Raw genomic sequence first — 24748 nt, 5'->3', positions numbered from 1 at the left:
AGAAGGGGATGACAGAGGATGAGATAGTTGGATGGCATCCCCGACTCAATGGACATGAATTTGGGTGGACTCTGGAAGTTGGTGATGGACAGGGAGGCCTGGGGTGCTGCGGTTCATGGGGTTGCAAAGAGTCGGACACAACTGAGCAACTGAACTGAACTGAACTGAACTCTGTTGTGGGGACTTCCTGTGAATTGTAGGGTATTGAGCAATATGCCTAGCCTCTCATCAAATGCCAGTAGCACCTTTCCCCTTCTCCCCCACCTCCTGCTCTAAGTTAACAACCAAAAATGTTTTCAGATATTATTAAATTTTCGTAGAGGGCAAAATTGCCCTTGGGTTAAGAATTGCTACTGAAGTATTTGGGGATAATGGGTCATCACGTTGGCAGCTTAATATTCAACGGTTCAGGAAAAAAGGAATCTCATAAAAGTTTAAGGAGAAAAAAGTACAGAGAGACAACAATTTATAAACAGTACCCTCAATACGGTAAAAAACTAACATACAGATAAATTTTAACAGAAACATAAGAAATAAAAAATATATACATGGAAGCAATGATACAGATGATGGCTTTTTTCTTATAAAATAAATGAACCTAGAAAATAAAGAAATTATGAAAGAAAAAGTATAAAAAAGATTTCTATCATAAAACTAACCCTCAAAGAGGAAACTACAATTAGGACATTTTCAGAAAAAACGTTTAATTTGTTATCAGCCAACTTGCAATACAAGAAATGCTAACCAAAGTTTTTCAAGCTGAAGAGAAAAGACATCAAATTAAAATTCTAAGCTAGAAGAACAAATGAAGAACACAGAAGTGATAAGTACGAGGGCAAATATACAAGACTAGACTTTGTATATGAAACAGACTATTTTCTCTTTAAAAGAAAAGATAACATTTCTTGATGGGGTTTATGATTATATACATAAAATTATATTACAAAATATATCACAAAGGACAGAGAAGAAATAAACGAAAAATACTTTTGTCAATTTTCTACATTGTGTTTGAGGTAGTAAATTACTGCTACATAGAGTTTAGTGACATGTACATAGTGGTATATTTAAAATAGATAACCAACAAGGATCTACTGCACAGTACAGGGAACTCTGCTCAAGATTCTGTAACAACCTAATTGGGACAAGAATATTAAAAAGAATAGATACATGTGCATTCATAACTGAATCATTTTGCTATACACCTGAAACAAACAATTTTACTCCAATATAAAATAAAACATATTCTAATATAAAATAAAATGCTTCAATTATATACAAAATAAAATAAATTAAAAAAAATAATTTAGATTCAGTTCAGTTCAGTTGCTCAGTCATGTGCAACTCTTTGTGACCCCATGGACTGCAGAACGCCAGGCCTCCCTGTCCATCACCAACTCCCAGAGATTACCCAAACTCATGTCCATTGAATCAGTGATGCCATAAAACCATTTCATCCTCTGTTGTTCCCTTCTCCTCCTGCCATTGATCTTTCCCAGCATCAAAGTCTTTTCAAATGAGTCACCTCTTCGCATGAGGTGGCCAAAGTACTGGAGTTTCAGCTTCAACATCAATCCTTCCAATGAACACTCAGGACTGATCTCCTTTAGGATGGACTGGTTGGATCTCCTTGCAGTCCAAGGGACTCTGAAGAGTCTTCTCCAACACCACAGTTTAAAAGCATCAATTCTTCAGCGCTCAGCTTTCTTTATAGTCCAACTCTCACATCCATACATGACCACTGGAAAAACCATAGCCTTGACTAGATGGACCTTTGTTGGCAAAGTAATGTCTCTGCCTTTTACTATGCTGTCTAAGTTGGTCATAACTTTCCTTCCAAGGAGTAACCGTCTTGTAATTTCATGGCTGCAATCACCATCTGCAGTGATTTTGGAGCCCCAAAAAAATGAAGTCTGACACTGGTTCCACTGTTTCCCCATCTATTTCCCATGAATTTGTGGGACCGGATGCCATGATCTTAGTTGTCTGAATGTTGAGCTTTAAGCCAACTTTTTCACTCTCCTCTTTCACTTTCATCGAGAGGCTCTTTAGTTCTTCTTCCCTTTCTGCCATAAGGGTGGTGTCATCTGCATATCTGAAGTTATTGATATTCCTCCTGGCAGTCTTGATTCCAGCTTGTGCTTCATCCAGCCCAGTGTTTCTCATGATGTACTCTGCATATAAGTTAAAGAAGCAGGGTCACAATATACAGCCTTGATGTACTCCTTTTCCTATTTGGAACCAGTCTGTTGTTCCATGTCCAGTTCTAACTGTTGCTTCCTGACCTGCATACAGATTTCTCAAGAGGCAGGTCAGGTGGTCTGGTATTCCCATCTCTTTCAGAATTTTCCACAGTTTATTGTGATCCACACAGTCAAAGGCTTTGGCATAGTCAGTGAAACAGAATTAGATGTTATTTCTGGAACTCTCTTGCTTTTTCGATGATCCAGTGGATGTTGGCAATTTGATCTCTGGTTCCTCTGCCTTTTCTAAAACCAGCTTGAACATCTGGAAGTTCATGGTTCACGTATTGCTGAAGCCTGGCTTGGAGAATTTTGTGCATTACTTGACTAGCATGTGAGATGAGTGGAATTGTGTGGTAGTTTGAGCATTCTTTGGCATTGCCTTTCTTTGGGACTGGAATGAAAACTGACGTTTTCCAGTCCGGTTGGCACTGCTGAGTTTTCCAAATTAGTTAAGGATAAATTGAAAGTTATTCTAATCAATAAAAACAAGTTAATATTAAATAATACAAAGACTTGCAACTAACTATATAACAAATGAATTAAAAATGAATACTAAATTCAATAAAACAAAAATGAGGAAAATTAAGAAGAAATTTAAAAATAAACAAATAAAAAACAGATTGAACAAGTAGAAAAAATAGGAATATGTTTCATTCAAATCAAATATATAGGTGTAGAAATATAAATAGATATAATGTAAAGATATATAATATATGTAAATTTAACATATATGTATTTAACATATAATATATATTAAATACAAATAAAATAAATTATTTGATTAAAAGGAAACGATTGTCATACTTAATAAAAATTCAAGACCCAACTTAATGGTGTATACAAGAGATTTATATTTTGATATAAAGATAGATAAGTTGAAAGTAAACATGTGGACAAAGTTAGACTATTCACAAAAAGCAATAAAATTCCAAAATGTGCACCTACCTAATAATAGAGCTTCAAAATACACTAAACAAAAATAAAGGGAAAATAAGTAAATTGGCAATCACACTTGAACATTATAAAACTTCTTTGTTCATATGTGATTCGATAATTATTTGACTTACTGAGAAAAAATAAGTATGGTTACAGATCCTTGAGTTTATTGACATTTATAAACCACATCAAACATGTGCAAAATGCACAATGTATTTTTGTGTAATTAAAATATTCATCATGGGGAAAAACTGGATATCCAAATACAAAAGGACGAAATTGGATGCTTATCTTATATCATACACCAGATTCACTTCAAAATGGATTACAGACATAAACATAAAACCTGAAACTGTGAAACTCCTAGGGAAAAAACAAAGCTTCTTGACACTGGTCTTGGTAATGATCTTTCAGGATGTGAAAACCAAAGCACTAGCAACAAAGACAAAAATAAAGATGTTGATCTGTGTCAAACTGAAAAGCTTCTGCACAGCAAAGGGAGCCATGAACAAAATGAAAAAGCAACTCATGAAATGGGAGGAATTATATGAAAACCATATATCAAATAAGGAAGTAAGATATCCAATATATATAAGAATATATAAGTAACACAACTCAAAAGCATAAAAGTAAATAGCGCAATTAAAAAATGGGTAAGACACCAAGGGCGGAAGGGGTGGGGTGAACTAGGAGATTGGAATTGACATATATACACAATTGATACCATATATAAAATAGATAATTAATGAAAGCCTACTGTATAGCTCAGGGAACTCTACTCAATGCTCTATGGTGACCTAAAGAGAAAGGAAATCCAAAAACCAGGAGATATACGTATATACATAGCTGATTCATTTTTCTGTACAGTAGAAACTAACACAACATTGTAAAGCAGTGAATAAACTATACTATATACTATAAATATAAACTATAAATAAAATAAACTATAAATATACTACAATAAAAACTAATTTTTAAAAAATGAAGTAAAAAAATGGGCAAAGGATCTCACCAGACATTTTTCCAAAGAAGACATAAATGGCCAAAAGGTATATGAAAAGGTACTCAATACTACTAATCATCAGACAAAGTCAAATTAAAACCATAGTAGATATCACTTCACATCTATTAGGATAGGTATTAGTTTAAAAAGTGTGAAAAAAATGTGGAAAAAAGGAACCTTGAGCACTACTGGCAGGAATGTAAATTGTGACAGCCATTCTGGAAAATGGAATGAAAATTTCTCAAAAATTAAAAATACAACTATCAAATGGTCCAACCATCTTACTTATGAATATGTACCCAAAGGAAGTGAGATCAGTATCTTAAAGAAACATGTGCAGTACCAGGTACACTTGGAGGAGGAATGGCAACCCACTCCAGTATTCTTGCGTGGGAAATCCCATGGACAGAGGAGCGTGGTAGGCTGCAGGCCACGGGGTTGCAAGGAGTTGGAGATGAGTTAGCGACTGAACCCATACACACACCATATTCACTGCAGCATTATTCACATTAGTCAAGAAATAGTAACAAACTAAATATCTGTCAGTGGATAAAAAAAAATTTAAAAGTAACATATATACAACAGTGGAATATCATTCAGCCTTAAAAAATAAGGAAATTCTATTCTTTGTGACAACACAGGTGAACATGGAGCACTTTGTGCTAAGTGAAATAAGCAAATGATAAAAATACTGCTTGATTTCATTTATATGTGAATTTTAAAAAATTAAAGCTAAATTCATAGTAACAAAAAGTGAAACAGTGGCTACCAGAATGTGGGGCTTTAGATTAAATTGAAATAAAGGAAAATAGACTGATGATTGCCAGAGCCTGGGGCGAAGGAGTCATACGAAGTTATTGCCTAATGGGTACAGAGTTTCAGTTATTTAACATGAAAAGAGTTTAAAGATGGACAAAGGTAATGGTTGCGCAGCAATATAAATATGCTAAATTCTGCTGAACTACATATTTAAAAATGGATAAGATGAATAAGTTTTATGTTACATGCCTTCTATCACAGAAAGAAACAACAATAATGTTCATCATCATAGGCCATCTGCTGAGCCAAATATCTGCTGAGCCAAATATTAAGTGCCAAATAAATTGCAGGCGTTGGATCTTACATAACATATTCTCTGATCAGAGTAGCATTTAATATGAAATCAATACCATAAAAGACACTTAGAAGCTCCCCAATATTTGTAAATTAAAGAAAATACTTTTTAAGTCTCTCATAGTTCATAAAAGATATCAAAAGGGAATTTAGAAAATAATAGACAATGATGAAATATCACAAAATAATATCATTTATGGGGTGAAATAAATGTGTTTTGAGAGGATAGTGTATCATATAAGATGTTTATGATGGAAAAACATATGTTTAAAAATCAACTGAAGAGTAAGACGAAGGATTATAAACAAATTAAGCAATAAGAAGATGGAAAAATAAATACAGACAATGGAAGAAATAAATGCAATTGAAAAATACTAGGAAATATTTGCAAAGTGAAGCATTGCTTTTTGGAAAAGATTCACAAAATTTTTAAACCTTAGCAAGACTAATTTTAGAAAGGGGATAAAGATGAAATATTATTTAAGATCCTGCAGGTACTCAGATGATAATAATTGAATATTATAAACAACTTCATGCTCATAAATTTGACAGATTAGATAATGTTCTTCAAATTGCCAAAGCTTATTAAGAAAAACAAGATAACTTGAATTGTTCTACATCTATAAATAAATTAAATTCATAGTTTGAAAACTTTAGTCAAAGATTAATGAATTCTAGAGAACATTTAAGGAAGAAATAATGGCAATTGTATATAACTCCTTTCAGAAAGTAGACAAACTACTATATACTAAATATACTAACTTGGTTTACAATCTCAGCACCACCCTTATACCAAAATATGGCAGAGATATTACAAGCAAAATTCTTTTAAAATATTAGAAAATCAAATTCAGCAAATAAGAAAGACAATGAATGTATTGTGAGTAGGTGAAACTTACTGTATTAATCAAAGGACATTTTAACATCCCAAAAAATAAATCAATGTACTTGAACTTACTAACAGAAAAAAAAAAAAAAAAGACACACCCATATGATCTCAATAGATGGAGAAACACTTTTGAAAAATAAGTATTCATTCATCATAAGCTCTCAGAGCATATTAAATGTAGAAGGAAACTTTCTGAGTCTTATACAGGGTCTGCTACATAATACTACTGATTATACTTAATGATTATATATTGAATGAACTCTCCCTAATATTGGAAATGAGGCAAGCATGTTTCTCTTTGCAACTTCTACTTAACATTGTGCTGGAAGTCTGAACCAGCACAATAAGCAAGAAAAATGAATAAAGTAAAAAATTTGGAAAACAAGCCAAAGAAATGTTTTATTAACAGAGATGATCATATACACAGAAACCCATAAGAAATTTATAATAGAGGACACACAATCCATATGTAAAAAAAGTGGTATTTCAACATGCACTTCTATTTACTAGCATCAAAAGATAATTTAACCAAACATACATAAAAAGTTCTCTAAAAACCATTAACCATTGCTGTGAGAAATTAAATAAGATCTAACTCCATATTCATGAATTAAAAGATTAAAGACTCTATTGAGACTCAGTAGGCTCTATTGACGCAATGCAGGAGAACCAGGTTTGATCCCTGGATCAGGAAAATCTGCAGAAGAAGAAGTCGACTCACTCCAGGATTCTTGCCTGGAGAATCCCATGGACAGAGGAGCCTGGTGGACTGCAGCCCATGGGGTCGCAATAAGTCAGATACAACTGAATGACTAACACTTTCACTTTTAAAAGCAAAGACATCAAGACAATTCAAATTGGAAAGGATAAATCTTTCCAACAAAAGGGAATAAAAGAAGTGTATAAACACAGAGGAAAAAATAAAAAAGCTTAAATTCTATATCACACGATGTATGTGCTGTGTGCTCAATCGCAACTTAACTTTCAGGTGTCTAAGAGATTTGAGTGTGAAGTCTAAAGCTATAGAGATTCTAGAATAAAGCTGTAAAGCTTGAGAGGCTATCTCCCTCATCTTAGGAAAGGAAAGGTTTTTATTTATTTTTAAGGATAAATATATATATAGCAATAAGTGTAAAAGAAGAACGATTCACAACAGAATTTCTTTAAAAAAAAGTTCTGCTAAAAGACTGTTAAAAGGACAAGTCATGGTCATATTCAGTACATACCTGACAAAGAGCTTGTATTCTATATAGGTAAAGAAATTCTACACATCAATAATAAAAAGACAACCAAATTTATTAGATACTTCAAAAGAGAAGATATACAAATGACCAAGATACATATGAAAATGTGCTCAGCATCTTACATCAGGTGGAAATTGCAAATTGACACCACAATGAAATACTATCTCCTGCCTTGAAATGGAAAAAAATGACAACACTAAGTATTGATGAATATATGAAGTAATTCAAGCTCTTTTAATTTGCTGATGGAAGATTAAAATAATGTATAAATTCTTGAAAACTGTTCACAATTTTTAATAAAGTTATATATACAAATATATCATTCAGCAATTCTACTCCTAGGCATTTACACAAAAGAAATGCAAGTATGTTCTCAAAAAGTATAATATCTAAAAACGTAGTTCAAGTGTATTAGGGATAGAAGCAACAAAATTTATTTTATTTTTTTTAAATTTTATTGTATTTTTAAACTTTACAAATTGTATTAGTTTTGCCAAATATCAAAATGAATCCGCCACAGGTATACATGTGTTCCCCATCCTGAACCCTCCTCCTTCCTCCCTCCCCATACCATAAACAAAATTTATTTTATGTCTTCAGAGTTAAGGCACTTTAGAATACCACAAAATCTGAGGTTTACATGAAGAAAAACAATCATGTTTTCCTTTTTTCATGTCCTAGTAATAACTGCTTTGGCTGCATTAATCAAGGATTTGATTCTGTATGTTAAAGTTATTAGAGATTATTGCCAATTTTGACTCTTAATCATATGTCCAACTGAGAATGTTGCTATTACTTCACAGTGGAAAGTACCACGATTAGTATAAAGTGAGTAGTCTTTACACCATCAGCACTAATTTTGCATAACTCTATCATATCAGGAAAGAGTGAATGATTTTATATGCATATGTGAATGTAGACTGTCATGGCTGTAATGGCTAGTGGCAAAGTACACATTTTACAGATATTTTAAAGGAAGATTAAACAAGACTTCACTGCTTAGATATGACTATAATGTTAAAAGCTGAAAAGTCAATGAAGTTTGAAGCTACATATATTTTTTTGCTTTCTTCCATAGTTACTTGAAACTAGTTAGAAAAGCATGTTAAAACTCACCTTACAGAAGATAAAATCTGTCAGCTTTTATTATCTACCTTGTCGATTTTATCATATTTTTTGAAATTTAGACTAAATTTTGAAAACAGGATAAAAAGAATTCAAATGTATGTTTTTTTTTAAAAAAACAGCAGCATGGAATTTCAATGAAATTATGCTTTCACTATGCAATGTGATTGCTCTTTAATATATTCATATTTCTAGGTAATGTACAATATTAACTTCTTAGAGAAGTAAATGGCAACCCACTCCAGTGTTCTTGCCTGGAGAATCCCAGGGACTGTGGAGCCTGGTGGGCTGCAGTCTATGGGGTCGCACAGAGTTGGGCACGACTGAAGCGACTTAGCAGCAGCAGCAGCAGCAGAGATGTTATGGGAATGGCAACCCTCTCCAATATTCTTGGCTGGAGAACTCCATGGACAGAGGATTATGGTAGGCTACAGATCATGGGGTCGCATAGGGTTGGACATAACTTTTTTAGAGAGTAAAGAAAAATCAAGTGTGCCTTGACATGTGCTGAATTCTTATTTTTATCATTAAATGGTATGTCTAGAAACTAAATTCCCATTTTTTTTCAATGAAGTTTGAAAATATGTCTATCAATAGTATCAATAGTATTCTGAGGCTAGAATTTTACACATATTTTTACAAGTGAAATGAAGTAGTTAAAATATTCCAGTTCTTTATTAAAATGAATTTAACTCAGAATACGTTGAATGGAGAATACTTGCTGTTGTTGCACTTGTTTGAAATTTTCAGTAAACTTTCAGATCAGATCAGATCAGATCAGTCACTCAGTCGTGTCCGACTCTTTGCAACCCCATGAATCGCAGCACACCAGGCCTCCCTGTCCATCACCAACTCCCGGAGTTCACTCAGACTCACGTCCATCGAGTCGGTGATGCCATCCAGCCATCTCATCCTCTGTCGTCCCCTTCTCCTCTTGCCCCCAATCCCTCCCAGCATCAGAGTCTTTTCCAAATGAGTCAACTCTTCCCATGAGGTGGCCAAAGTACTGGAGTTGCAGCTTTAGCATCATTCCTTCCAAAGAAATCCCAGGGCTGATCTCCTTCAGAATGGACTGGTTGGATCTCCTTGCAGTCCAAGGGACTCTCAAGAGTCTTCTCCAACACCACAGTTCAAAAGCATCAATTCTTCAGCGCTCAGCCTTCTTCACAGTCCAACTCTCACATCCATACATGACCACTGGAAAAACCATAGCCTTGACTAGACGAACCTTTGTTGGCAAAGTAATGTCTCTGCTTTTGAATATGCTATCTAGGTTGGTCATAACCTTCCTTCCAAGGAGTAAGCGTCTTTTAATTTCATGGCTGCAGTCACCATCTGCAGTGATTTTGGAGCCCAGAAAAATAAAGTCTGACACTGTTTCCACTGTTTCCCCAACTATTTCCCATGAAGTGATGGGACCGGATGCCATGATCTTCGTTTTCTGAATGTTGAGCTTTAAGCCAACTTTTTCACTCTCCACTTTCACTTTCATCAAGAGGCCCTTTAGTTCCTCTTCACTTTCTGCCATAAGGGTGGTGTCATCTGCATATCTGAGGTTGTTGATATTTCTCCCGGCAATCTTGATTCCAGCTTGTGTTTCTTCCAGTCCAGCGTTTCTCATGATGTACTCTGCATATAAGTTAAATAAACAGGGTGACAATATACAGCCTTGACGAACTCCTTTTCCTATTTGGAACCAGTCTGTTGTTCCATGTCCAGTTCTAACTGTTGCTTCCTGACGTGCATACAAATTTCTCAAGAGGCAGGTCAGGTGGTCTGGTACTCCCATCTCTTTCAGAATTTTCCACAGTTTATTGTGATCCACACAGTCAAAGGCTTTGGCATAGTCAATAAAGCAGAAATAGATGTTTTTCTGGAACTCTCTTGCTTTTTCGATGATCCAGCAGATGTTGGCAATTTGATCTCTGGTTCCTCTGCCTTTTCTAAAACCAGCTTGCACATCAGGAAGTTCATGGTTCACATATTGCTGAAGCCTGGCTTGGAGAATTTTGAGCATTACTTTACTAGCGTGTGAGATGAGTGCAATTGCATGGTAGTGTGAGCATTCTTTGGCATTGCCTTTCTTTGGGATTGGAATGAAAACTGACCTTTTCCAGTCCTGTGGCCACTGCTGAGTTTTCCAAACTTGCTGGCATATTGAGTGCAGCACTTTCACAGCATCATCTTTCAGGATTTGGAATAGCTCAACTGGAATTCTATCACCTCCACTAGCTTTGTTCGTAGCGATGCTTTCTAAGGCCCACTTGACTTCACATTCCAGGATGTCTGGCTCTAGGTCAGTGATCACACCATCTTGATTATCTGGGTCGTGAAGCTCTTTTTTGTACAGTTCTTCTGTGTATTCTTGCCACCTCTTTTTAATATCTTCTGCTTCTGTTAGGTCCATACCATTTCTGTCCTTTATCGAGCCCATCTTTGCATGAAATGTTCCTTTGGTATCTCTGATTTTCTTGAGGAGATCTCTAGTCTTTCCCATTCTGTTGTTTTCCTCTGTTTCTTTGCATTGATCACTGAAGAAGGCTTTCTTATCTCTTCTTGCTATTCTTTGGAACTCTTTATTTCTAGTTTAAAAGCTAAATGTATTCTTCCTGTTAAACTATTAATAGTATAATTATTAGTTCATGGAAAAATTTAATTAGTTACCCTGTAACTATTTTTCCTACTTGATATAGAACACTGACACCCATTCTTGGCTCAAGCAGTGGAGGAATTGGAAAGCAAAAAGTAAGTGCATAAATAAACCTTCTAACAGCAGAGATTTCAGGAAAAAAAATGACGATAGTGAAATTGGAAGACTTAAGGAAAGCTATTTATGTTACTCTGAGGAATACAAATCAATAAAAGTTCATGGCTGAAAGGTTCTCATTGATTGGAACACACTGGTAGCACAGTAATTTCAAAATCCAATGTAGGGTTTGCCAACCACACCACATTTTCTGATTGTATCCAATAAAACGTTATGACCTCGAAACAGCTATCTCTAGTCTAAGCTTTCTTGAACGACTTCATTTTTATTCTAACATGACTAAGCTGAAATGAGGACACTTGTAATATGGTTTCAAAGAATTATAAAATCTTTTTATATTTAAAAGTTGACTTCATGAATGTTGTTGTTGGAAAATATTCACCATATAGAGGTGTGGTAAAAAATAATACAAATACTTGATTATATCTATAGAAATTCCTTAAATTTTCTATGAATGCAGTTGGTTACAGGATACGACTTACTTATTCTCTGTTAATTCTTTAGCCATATTGAGCCCAGTGGAAGTCACTGTTAGTCTCTTCATAATGCAATGCCTGTGTAGTCTTTCAGTAGGTCTTAGTATAAGAGTGTGCGTGCATGCTGAGTTGCTTCAGTCCTGTCCAACTCTTTGTGACCCTATCAGCTGTAGCCTGCTCCTCTGCCCATGGGATTCCCCAGGCAACAACACTGGAGTGGGTTCTGATGTCCTCTTCTGTGAGATCTTTCCGACCCAGGAATCGAACTTGCATCTCCTGCAATTCCTGCATTGCAGGTGGATTCTTTACCGCTGAGCCACTGGGGAAGCCCATAGTATAAGAGCAGGGAATCACTTTTCTAAACGGTACTTTAAATTCTATGCTTCTTTATAAAATGTTCCTTCTGTAAGTATTTTTGATCAATATATCTGCCAAATCAATTACAATACTTTAACTGAAAAAAAGAATAAAGCCTCTCCAGAAGGGAAAATCTCATCTACAACAACTCTTGTATTCCAAGAGAAAAAGAAATACCAAAGGACAGCTTGAGGAATTAGAAACTGGATATTGAACTTTCTTGAATAAATATATAGTGTTTCTCAAATTAACAACTTAGCATTATTTTCATGATTTTTAAAGTATATTCCATTAACTTACCATTGCTCAGCCTACAGATTTATACAGCATTCAAGGGAGAACCACGTTAATGAAATGTAACCTATATATAAAAAAAAAACTACTAATAAGCCACCACACTAGAATGTCAGCTACACGAGGGCAGATCCTTTAGTCGCTTTGTTCAGTGCTATTCTCCTGATGCTGAGAACAGTGTCAGTCCTGGAGTAGGCATTCCATAAATGTTTGTTAATGAGTGAATACATATGAAATGAGTTCTCCAAGCTCTACATTATTTCATAAATGCATTTTAAATCCGATGGGGCATTATCTGGAACATATTGTTTCCTTTGCCAGAAACAGTACTTTTCCCCACTTCATTCATCAGGTCTCAGCTCAAATGTCATTTTCCTGATGGCTGAAGCCTGGGTTATATGTCACTATTACATGCATTCATAGCATTCATGGAATTCATGCATTCTTTGTCATCATATCACATTTTATGTATAAGCTTATTTATGTATATTCTCCACAAGACTAAGCCCCAAAACGGCAGGTGGGTATTTAGCTTATATTCCCTGGACTCAATAATTTTTTCAATTGTGCAAACATTAATAAGTATAGAAACTAAAAGGCAAATAAATAAATACAGGAAGACACAAAAACAGAAAATACAACTTTAGTGCAGACCTACAGTGGAACTACAGCTAAAATACAACAGTCAGATTTTTCTATTATCTGGAGATATATCAAACAAATGGAACTTGAAAAGTCAAAAAGGAAAAGCATTGGCATTCTTAAGTTAGACTTACACAGACAAACAAAAAAACTTAGAACAAAAGGAAAGAGGATCAAATTCTATAAAATAAAGATGAGAACATTTTAAACTCTTCACCAAAACATGAAATACTGTAAGGCAGGGACAACCTTAAAGTTTGAAATGCAGTATGATAGGGAAGATCAGGCTTGTTTTTAACTAATACAGGAAACATGTCATTCATTACATTTAGATGTTGCAGAGGGCGACATTAAATCCCCTACAGTAAGCTTACCAACCTTGGCACACTTGACATTTTGAACTGGAAAATTCTTTGTTATGACAAACAAAAATGGCTCCAGATATTGAAGACTGACACCTGAGGGGTAAAATTGCCCACGATTGTTCTACAGAATAAAGGCTTGTGTTCATGCTCAGTTGCTAAGGCGTATCTGACTCTGTGACCCATGAACTGTAGCCCACCAGGTTTCTCAGTTCGTGGGATTTCCCAGGCAAGAGGAGGGGGTTGCCATTTCCCCCTCCTTGTGATTTTCCTGACCCAGGGATTGAACCTGGGCCTCCTGCGTCTCCTGAATTGGCAGTCAGGTTCCTTACCACTAGCGCCACCTAGGAAGCCCCGTATTAAGGTAGATTTAAAACTAAAAGCATCGGAGAAGGCAATGGCACCCCACTCCAGTACTCCTGCCTGGAGAGTCCCATGGATGGAGGGGCCTGGTGGGCTGCAGTCCATGGGGTCGCTGGGAGTCGGACACGACTGAGCGACTTCACTTTCACTTTTCACTTTCCTGCATTGGAGAAGGAAATAGCAACCCACTCCAGTATTCTTGCCTGGAGAATCCCAGGGACGGGGGAGCCTGGTGGGCTGCCGTCTATAGGGTCGCATAGAGTCGGACACGACTGAAGCGACTTAGCAGCAGCAGCAGCAAAACTAAAAGCATAGAGAAAGTGACGGATTTGTAGTCAATATGATATTTATATTGCATTGCTAATGTTTGAATATGTTATCCCTACAGGTTATTTGTATTGTATATTTCAAATACTGAGCTGAAACACCTCTGTTGTAAGATGGAAAGCAATAACAATACATAATTAAATGTCCAGCTTGGCATATTGGAAGAGAGAACAAACAAATCTAAATTCCTAACTCATCTTTGTCCCTACCTCATTAGACTTTGAGCAAATCTCTTTAAATTTTGTCCCTCATTTTCCTCATCTTTAAATTGAAGGCATGAATGACTTGATGTTCTAATCACTTTCAGCTCTAATATTCCATAACTATATGATACCAATTCATGTATATTTGAGAAGCAATTAAATAAAAACAACCACCCCTTCTCGATACATGCATCAGAGCTGATATTAAACATAAAAAATGTTATAGACTCTGTGATTTTTGGAGTTTTTCCTTTATTAAAAGATATTAATTGAAAATGCCTGAAATTCTACTATTAGAAACTGGCATTTTGTTTCTTTGATTTAAGGCAATAATTTTCAAACTATGCTTTATAGATACTCAGAGCTATATGTTAGAGGGCAGATAAACAGGTAATGCTCCAGACCTCCTCCAATAATTCAAACAGAATACAGAAGAATTCATGATTTTATCTATTAAGGTTCAACAAAATAATTGTTTGAACATAGGACATGGCTAGATATGAAAAACACTGGAAGGCTTTGTATCTATATATAAATATACATATATATATGCATACACACAAACACATACACAATTTTGCAAGTGTCTGTAGGATTATTAATCCTACAAATTAATAATCTGTAGTGTTGTACACTGACAATGAATTGCAAATTTTACTCACTCTCCTTTCCAAAGCAGTCTTATCAAAGAAGATGGTATCTCTATAGAGGGATTGGAAAGTTAGACAGAAAAACACTGGTAACTCTGACTGTAGGAATACTTTAGAATGCTACTTCTATACCTGAATACAAAAAGTGTTTTACTCAACTAGAATAATGTTCTCAAAACTGATAGGAAGAGTATAGCCTCCAAAACTATATTTTCTACTACAAGTTTATAAAGAATAAACATTTTATTAAACAATCAGTCCTATGATCAGTAAAGGGCATTTATTTTGAAAATGAGATAAAATTTACTGCCAACATGTCTTTATTTTAAAAGAAAAATCTCAGAGCAAATTAAGCCAAAATATGTAATTTCCAATTATATTACCAACAAGATTATGAGAATTTTTAAAATTGTAACACTAGTTCTAAATATTCCCTTATCTTCCTCCTTTTATATTTACAAAATTTGTTTTAACCAAGGAAAATATTTTCCATTATTCCTTTGATGTTACCAACTTTTTTTTCAGTTTGAAATTTGAAACCAAAGCAGAAGTATTGCATCAAGTCTTATGGAAAAGAATATTTTCCCCTTCTGAATAGTAAACTAGGAACATATTAGGTTGGTGCAAAAGTAATTGCAGTTTTGCATTGTTGAACTCTGTGAATTGATTTTGGAATTCATTCTTAAAGAAATGTGGTTATGTTATATATCATTATAATGCACATTTCTCACTTTATTTTTAGGTTTTTTTTGGCTAATGGCTTACTACTCATTGTATATTTTTTTATGAATTTCAGACATTGGAACTGATGTTAGACCAAAAGCAAATTCAAGCAATTTTCTTATTCAAGCTGAAAATGGGTTGTAAAGCTGTGGGGACAACTTGCAACATCAACACTTTAGCCCAGGAACTGCTAATGAATGTAGAGTGTAGAGCTGGTTCAAGAAGTTTTGCAAAGGAGATGAGAGATTTGAAGATGAGTAGCGCAGTGGCCAGACATCAAAATTTGACAATGACCAATTGAGGAAAGTAACTGAAGCTGATCTTCTTATAAATACATGAGAAGTTGCCAAAGAACTCGACATTAACCATCCTATAGTCGTTCAGCATTTGAAACAAATTGGAAAGGTGAAAAAGCTCAATAAGTGGGTGCCTTGTGAGCTGACCAAAAATTTTAAAAAATGTGATTTTGAAGTGATATCTTCTCTTATTCTACCCAAAAACAATAAAGCATTTCTCGATTGGATTGTGATGTACAACAAAAAAGTGGGTTTTATACAACAACTGCAGATGATCAGCTCAGTGGTTGGACCTAGAAGAAGCTCTAAAGCACTTCCCAAAGCCAAACTTGCACCAAAAGAAAGGTCGTGGTCACTGGTGGTCTCCTGCCGGTCAGATCCACTACAGCTTTTTGAACCCCAGAGAAACCATTACATCTAAGTCTGCTCAGCAAATCAATGAGATGCACCCAAAACTGCAACACCTGCAGCCAGCATTGGTCAACAGAAAGGGCTCAATTCTTCTTGATAATACCCTACAGCACATCACACAACTGCCTCTTCAAAAGTTTAGCAAATTGGGCTATGAAGTTTTGCCTCATCCACCATATTCACCTGACCTCTCACCAACTGACAACCACTTCTTCAAGCATCTCAACAACATTTTGCAGAGAAACTGCTTCCACAACCATCAAGAAGGAGAAAATGCTTTCCAATAGTTCATCGAATCCCAAGGCATGGATTTTTACACTACAGGAATAAACAAATTTATTTCTCATTGGCAAAATTGTAATTTTTTAAACTGTAATGCTTCCTATTAATAAAGATGTGTTTGAACCTGGTTATATTGATCTAAAATTCACAGTCCAAAACTGCAATTATGTTTGTACCAACTTACAAGTTCGCAACAGTCAAAGCACAGAGACCCTGTCAAATGGTATATAGTTTCTCCTTGAATAGAGCATTTTTCTCCATTAATCTATGACTTCCTTACCGTAAAGGCAATAATCTATTCTAAGTGTTTATGTATATGCATGCACATAAAAATGTCATGCAGAAACCTATTTAACTGCCACCAGAAATGTTTTTAAAGAGTTGCTATTAATACTTATAGTAATTATATTGCTAATTATCAATCATACGTTCATACCAATTTCAACCGCACAAAATTATAATAAAGCATATATCCTTTCATTGAACTGAACTCAGTCAACTCTTTAACATTTTCTCTAATTTAGGGAAGCCTGAAAGAAAGTGAAAGTGAAGTCACTTAGTAGTGTCCGACTCTTTGTGACCCTATGAACTGTAGCCTATCAGGCTTCTCCATCCATGGGATTTTCCAGGCAAGAGTACCGGAGTAGGTTGCCATTTGCTTCTCCAGGGGATCTTCCCAACCCAGGGATTGGACCCAGGTTTCCCACATTGTGGGCAGAAGCTTTACCCTCTAAGACATCAGGGAAGCCCAGGAAAGTCTAGCCAATGCAAAAGATGTAAGAGAGGTGAGTTAGATCCCTGGGTTGGGAAGATCCCCTGGAGGAGGACATAGCAACCCACTACACTATCCTTGGCCAAGAATCCCACGGACAGAGGAGCCTGGCAGGCTATAATCCACAGGGTCACAGACAGTTGGACACAACTTAGTGACTGAACAACAACAAATACATTTTTCCATTAATATTCTCCATTTTCTCAAAAACCTCTTCGATTCCCATAGTCATTGTTTTTTTTTTTTTTTTTTAATTTTAGAGGAGAAAAAAACAGTTGACCACACTTGCAGAAGTGTTCAAGGGCTTAGAAATTATGTTTGGCTCTCCATTTTGTCCTCAGTAAAGAGCCATTCAAAAGTCAATGAATGCGGAAACGTAAACATCCAGGTACTTCATTCTGTGAACTTACACTTCATAAAAGATACAAGGGTCCAAAAGCTGTTTTACTTATTCCAAAAGTTATTACTTGAACATCACACTCAGTGTTTTTACAAGTGTACATCTAAGTACTAATTTACTAAGGGCTTCCCTGGTGGCTCAGTGGTAAAGAACCCACCTGCCAATGCAGATGTGAGTTCAGTCCCTGGGTTGGGAAGATACCCTGGAGAAGAGCATGGCAACCCACTCCAGTGTTCTTGCCTGGTAAATCCTCAGGGACAGAGGAGCTGGCGGACTACGGTCCACGGGGTTGCAAAGAGTCAGACACAACTAAGTGACTAAAAACTAATTTACTAAACACATGACTAATGAGAGTGAAACTTTCAATAAAGCCCAACAACTTGAAATTGTTGCTTTAGGTGAACTTGGCATTTGTGCAGACTCAGTTGCTCAGTGTTCAACTCTGTGCGACCCTATGGAGCGTAGCCCCACAAGACTCTTCTGTCTGTGGGATTCTCCAAGCAAGAATACTGAAACGTGGTGCCATTTCCTCCTCCAGGGGGTCTTCCCAATATGGACTGAATGTGGGTGCTAGTGGTAAAGCATCCGCCTGCCAACGCTGGAAACATAAGAGATGTGACTTCGATCCCCGGTTGGGAAGATCCCTTGGAGGACGGTTTGGAAATTCGCTCTGGGCAGAGAAGCCTGGTGAACTATGGTCCATGAGGTTGCAAAGAGTTGGAAAGGACTGTGCATCTGAGCACTAATCACCTGGAAAGCCCAGACCTTAGTATTCAGTGCATTACAAATATGGTTCAATAGATGATGTTTTAGTCATCAAAATAAAACATGGAACATGTGGCTATAACTTGAGAGGTTATGAAATAAATCTAATGATATTAGAATTTGGTTTGTTTATATGATTTAATTAATTGCATGTGCATGTCAGGGAAAGACTGGGAATTATGTAATGTTGAAGTATTAATACACACAACCACATGTGTACTTTCCATGGAATGTACAGGGAGCCCCACAAATCCTTCTGTGTAGAAGGAAGACAGTTTTCTACATGCTCATTTAATCGTACATAGATTTAACTGTCCACCATGCCTCACTCAGTCAACAGGGGCAGATAATGCAGACTGATGTAATGATGGTGATGAATGCTCCAGTTAAAGTCTTATTAAACATGATGTAATTTAGCTACCATCTAACAAACTGCTGTGGGGTATGCACTATTGTCTCCATTTTAATGATTAAAAAAAACAGAAACTTACAGAATTTAAATATTCTCTTAAAATTGTTCATCTTACAAATGAAAAATCTTGAATTTTAACCAAGTTTTATTCCTTAAAGGAGAATAATTACAATATCTCCTTACAGGACTGTTATAACATCAAGTTAGAAAATATAGGAAAAGCACTCAAACACGTTAATAATGTTTATTATTTTTATTAATACTTTGTAGTCTGCTGATGGAATAGTTCCTTTCTTATTAAAACCTTGCAGGTAGTATAGACTTTCAGAAGAAGAGCAAAGGACTTTTATCTGTGCCTTCTTGTTTGAGGAAAAATTGAATTTACTCATTAAGATTAAATGACTTAAAAAAAAATCTTAATAATTTTCACAGTTTAAAAATACCTAAAAATTCTGTGCTGAGATGTGATATTAGAAACCAACAAATAAGCTTCCCTGATTTAAAACAAAGAAACACACAAAAAAATTCTCAAAGGTCAAACATTAAAGACATCAATTATAGCATCACAGAAATAGAATCCATGAGTTTATTACTAGCGTTCTTTTGTGTGGAAGATCATTGTATACTAATTGTCAGAGTCACCAGAAAATAACAGTTTTATCTCATGTTTGGCTTTATGAATAAATCCTATGTTCTCCATTTTTCTCAGAGATGAACTATTGCAACGTTTTTCAAAATTAAAGGCAAGAGTTTCAATAAAAGAATCCTTAACTTTTTTCTCAATAAGGTTAATTTGAAAGTTAACACAGTAATCAAAGGTTATTCTGAAGCAGAAGTGATTGCTACATTTTCAGGACTTTTGTAATCCACTTGAGGTCACATTAGTAGCTTAAAATTGGCCATAGTAAGAGTATTTACACCTTTATACTACAGAAATTGACAAATGCTACAAATCAGGGCTTTTTAATTCTCTCCAGAGACACAGTTAAAAATTTACCACAGTTCTAAACCTATCCTATCTATTAAAATAAAAAGAAAACGAAACAAAAAATAACTACAACAACAAAATTTTCATGTCACCCTATTACCAGTTACTCTGTTGACAAGCAGCTAGTGGTCAATTAAAAGAAACTCAACTTTCCAAGTTGAGTTGTCCAAGTTCATGGCAATTTTGATTACAATTTATATTTGCCCTAAGAGGAACCATAGTCCTTTCTCCCTAGTTTACTCTTGGTCTCTCAAAAATAACCAAGTCTTCTTAGATTTTAAAAACACAAACAGATGTATTTTCCCTTTTAGTTATTGTGCCCCCTTGGTTTCATTTCTCAAATTACTGCAGTCTAGAGGCTGTATCCACAGCTCAAATGAGACTGCTCCCTTTAAGATTGTGGAAGATATTGTGTGCATTGTGCACCATCCCAGGTCAGGGTTCTGCTGCAGCTGCTGCGGCGTCATGAAGACACACTTTTCTGGAAGAGCGCCCTTGGTTGAAAGAACCCTCCTGCTTGTAAACACTGGCCTCTCCAGGATTGGACTGTACCAGTGGCTGATTGATGTAGGGCTAAAAAGGCCCGGGGCATTGTCTCAAGACTCTAGTGCCATCCATTCTCTAGAGCTCTCCCCGGAATTAAGCTGAAGCTAGATTCCATGCACATTTTTCCTTATCCTTACTCCTTTCCCTATCCTGATTCTCTGATAACTTCAGAAGTTTCCTCAGAGAGCATTCTCTCAATAAATTACACACACTAGAATCTCAACTTCCAGGGAACCTGGTCTTAAACAAAGATCACAGGTAATCTGCCTCTCAAATCCAGATCCTCTTCTCAATCTCCATCCTTCTAAGACTCTATGTAACTTTCAAAATTGTTGATTGCCACTGCCCTTCTTGAAATTCTATTTTTTCCAAAATACTTAAAATAAGATTTATTCATGGCTTTCAGTGAGTTCCTTTCATTCTTTCTCCCTGTGTTTTATTAGACCCTATGTCTCATTCTCTTATACTTTACATCTTAATCCTGATAAAATCTACCATGGGGCTTCAATATAAATGTAACTTCAAGATAAATGTAAAACTCTCTAAGTGGTCTTCCCAGGTGGCTCAGTGGTAAAGAATGCGCCTGCCAATGCAAGTGACTCAGGAGACACCGGTTAGATCCCTGGGTTGGGAACATCCCCTAGAGTAGGAAATGGCAATGCACTCCAGTACTCTTATGTGGAAAATTCCATGGACAGAAAAGCCTGGCAGGCTTCAGTCCAACGAGTCGGACACGACTAAGCGACTGAGCACACACACACACACACATACACACACACAACCTCTAAATGTGATTTCCCATGCCTAAAAGAGTATTCTCCCCCTAAAATGGATCACCTTTCTCTGTCCCTTACCTATGGAAGTCATCGCCCTCCCTGAAGCCACCAAAGCTTGAAATCTTGACTTCATTCATCTTTAATTTTTTATCTTCTTCTTTTCCTCTCATATCATCAGTCACCCAGTCATGGCATTAGGAACTGTATATTTTTTTTCAGTTGTTTTCTTCTTTGTAAATATTGCATCTGGAAAGTTTATCTTCCACCAAAAATTATTTCAGCTACATCTAAATGTGTCTCCCTTCCCTCAATATGCTGGGCCAGCCACATATGCTTCATACAGACACTACCGTTGTTTTTCTAAAATTGTGTTGATTCTATCACTTTTTATTTAAGAATTTTGCAGATCTCCACATTTTTATATGAAATTTTAAATTATCTCTTTGTCCCATTTTCTGCCAACTTCCCTCAGAAATCCCACGGTCTATCAGTACCAGTCTATTTGCCATACCAAAAACACTTCACATATCTGCACGTTTCAGTGGCTATGGTCATCTCTCTCTCTCTTCCTGTAATGCCCCTGCCTCTTCACACACTAGCTCATGTAGCTCCCTATATGGCTAAATTCCAGTGGTTTACCTTTTATTCAGTATTTCAACCAGTTCATTCTGCCTCCCTCCCTCCTGAATCCCAAAATGTATATGAACACATTTTTATATGTTCATTATTAAGGCTGGACATGCTGGCCTATTTGTGTATGTATTTATTCTTCCTAGAAAGCTAACTGTAAATACTTGGAAACATGAGAATCATTAATCATCATTTTTTATGTTTATCCTGGGTGGTAGCACAGGGCTTTACATAAAATAGTTGCACAATAAATGTTGGAACTCAATTCTAAAATTATGAACTACACAATCAATCAGCAATCATGACTTTAGCAGATTTATGTTTCCTATTCAAAGAAATCTTAAAAATATAAAAAGAAAAACAGGATAATAAACGTCCAAAATAAAAGTCACTGAAATACTGTCAGGCAAATTAACATGGCTATCAATAGAAAAGCATAGTTGACACAAGATTGTGAAATTCGTGTTATATCAATCTCTTTACATGTTCAGGGGTTTAGAGGAGTCCATTAAAGATAATTCCAATTTTAAAGCTCATATCTCAACGCTTTTAATACTAGCCTCAACTCAGATTTTCAAAATCTTGAGCAATACTCATCAAATTAAAATACAGGCTGTCACTGAGAATATGTGCTTAGTCGCTCAACCATATCTGACTCTTTGAGATGCCATGGACTGTAGCCCACCAGGCTCTACTGTCCATGGGGATTCTCCAGGCGAGAATACTGGAGTGGGTTGCCATACCCTCCTCGAGGGGATCTTCCCAACCCAGGGATTGAACCCAGGTCTCCCACATTGCAGGTGGATTCTTTATCAGACATCTAGGCCATCAGGGAAGCCCTGAAAATATAAAATAAATACCATTTTTATGAGTCAAAAATAGCTCAAGAGTTTTCTTTTAAAAAAACATCAGCATTCTCTATTGACAGCATTATAATTCAAATCACAGAAATTTTATACACTTAAGAAAATATTTTTAAATGATGAACTTTTGAAATAAAATGTTTTTATTCTTCTACTCTTCACTTCCACTTTATTTCCTTTTATACCATCAATTATCATTGTTTTTGTTCAGTCACTAAGTTGTGTACCACTCTTTGAGAACCCATGCACTGCAGCATACCAGGCTCCCCTGTCCTTCACTATCTTCAGGAGTTTGCTCAAATTCATGTCTATTGAGTCAGTGATGCCATCTAGCCATCTAATCCTCTGCTGCCTTCTCCTTTTGACAGAAAGACCTCCTCTTTCCCAGCATCAGGGTCTTTTACAATGAGTCAGCCCTTTGCAACAGGTGGCCAAAGTATTGGAGCTTCAGCTTCAGCATCAGTCCTCTCAACGAATATTCAGGGTTGATTGCTTTAGGATTGACTGGTTTGACCTCTTTGCAGTCCAAGGAACTCTCAGGAGTCTTCTCCAGCACCACAATTTGAAAGCATGATTTCTTCAGCTCTCAGCCTTCTATATGGTCCAACTATCACATTCACACATGACTACCAGAAAAACCATTGCTTTGACTATACAGATCTTTGTTGGCAAAGTGATGTGTCTGCTTTTTAATATGCTGTCTAGGTTTGTCATAGTTTTCCTTCCAAGGAGCAAACATCTTTTAATTTCATCACAGCAGTAACAATCTGCAGTGATTTTGAAGCCCAAGGAAAGAAAAATCTGCCATTGCTTCTACTTTTTCCGCTTCTACTTGCCATGAAGTGATGGACCGGACAACATGATCTTAGTTTTTTGAATGCTGAGTTTTCAGCCAGGTTTTTCACTTTCCCCTTTCACTTTCATCAAGAGGCTTTTTGGCTCTTCTTCACCAGGAGAAACATCAATGAGTTCAGATATGTGGTTGATACCAACAACTAGATAAATGTTAACTGAATTCTTTATTTCTAAATAGGTTAACATTCCTTTGCTCTAAACCTAAATATGTCTAAAGTAGAAAAGAAACCCTTTTGAGTCTTGGAATGCAATCTGATATTTTTAAGGCTTAGAGATGCATGGTATGTACAAAAATCAAAGTGTCAAAATTCTTACACAAAACAAGGTTAAGTGTACATGGAATAGAGAGGAGAATCAGAATTCAAACACTCCTTCAGAATGGTTGATCTTTCTTAGCACAAGCAAACTTTTATGTTCTTAGGAGAGAATTTTCATGTTCATAAGAATTTTTATGTTCTTATGTTCATACTAAGATTCAAACTTGGTATGAATCACTAAATCCAGCTGACAGTATAATATCCCCCAAAGATCATGTATCTGGACAAATTAAATAGAACCTCAGTCTGCAGATAGGCTCTAAAATTCATTGATGTAGTTTGTCAGTTCTACTTATGCTTATTCTACTTAAGAAAGTTCATTAACTTTCCCTCCTACCTTCTTGCTTCCCTTCCTTAGGCTTTCTAAGTTGTTCTAAATTACCAGTATAAATTCAATGCCTTTCAGGTTATTTCTGCAAAAGGTAAATACCATTAGTATTATGCATTGGCCATCTTCTTAAAAGTGACTGCTTCTACAATGAGAGCATTTCTATCCATAATCTTTAAGTGGGGCAAAGTAATTCAGGTGACATACAAGACATTTAGCACAGTATATTACTTTGAAAAACAGATGAATTTTTTATGTAAAATGCTACTGAAGCATACACTTTAATGTAACTATTCAATTTTCTACCTTAAGCCCCAAAGCTCTCTTGGCTGGCATAGGTATTTTTCTTTATCTAGCCCTTTCTCACTCCATATTCTGCAAGACATG

General features: G+C 35.9%; 1 protein-coding gene across 11 annotated transcripts in view; it reads right to left on the bottom strand.

Moving 5' to 3' along the window:
• GPC5 (glypican 5) overlaps positions 1 to 24748 on the bottom strand; it is a 1583243-nt gene that overhangs the window by 1077684 nt on the left and 480811 nt on the right. For 2 of the 11 annotated variants that reach the window (XR_015138297.1, XM_086330184.1), the window contains exon 6: positions 688 to 22837. The exons of the other annotated variants lie outside the window; for them this stretch is intronic. Coding sequence is in view for 1 of the 2 variants with exons in the window: in XM_086330184.1 (XP_086186310.1) it covers positions 22819 to 22837 (19 nt within the window). In the remaining variant the exon portion in view is untranslated. Of the gene's footprint in view, positions 1 to 687; positions 22838 to 24748 lie in introns of those variants that run through there. 11 annotated transcript variants of the gene reach the window in all.

The sequence above is a fragment of the Bos grunniens genome, chromosome 12, assembly GCF_055505025.1.
Source record: "Bos grunniens cultivar Pamir isolate PY7600 chromosome 12, Bosgru_T2T1.0, whole genome shotgun sequence".
NCBI lineage: Eukaryota > Metazoa > Chordata > Mammalia > Artiodactyla > Bovidae > Bos > Bos grunniens.
Note: the sequence above shows the minus strand (reverse complement) of the source record. Positions and strands in the feature narration are given on the sequence as shown.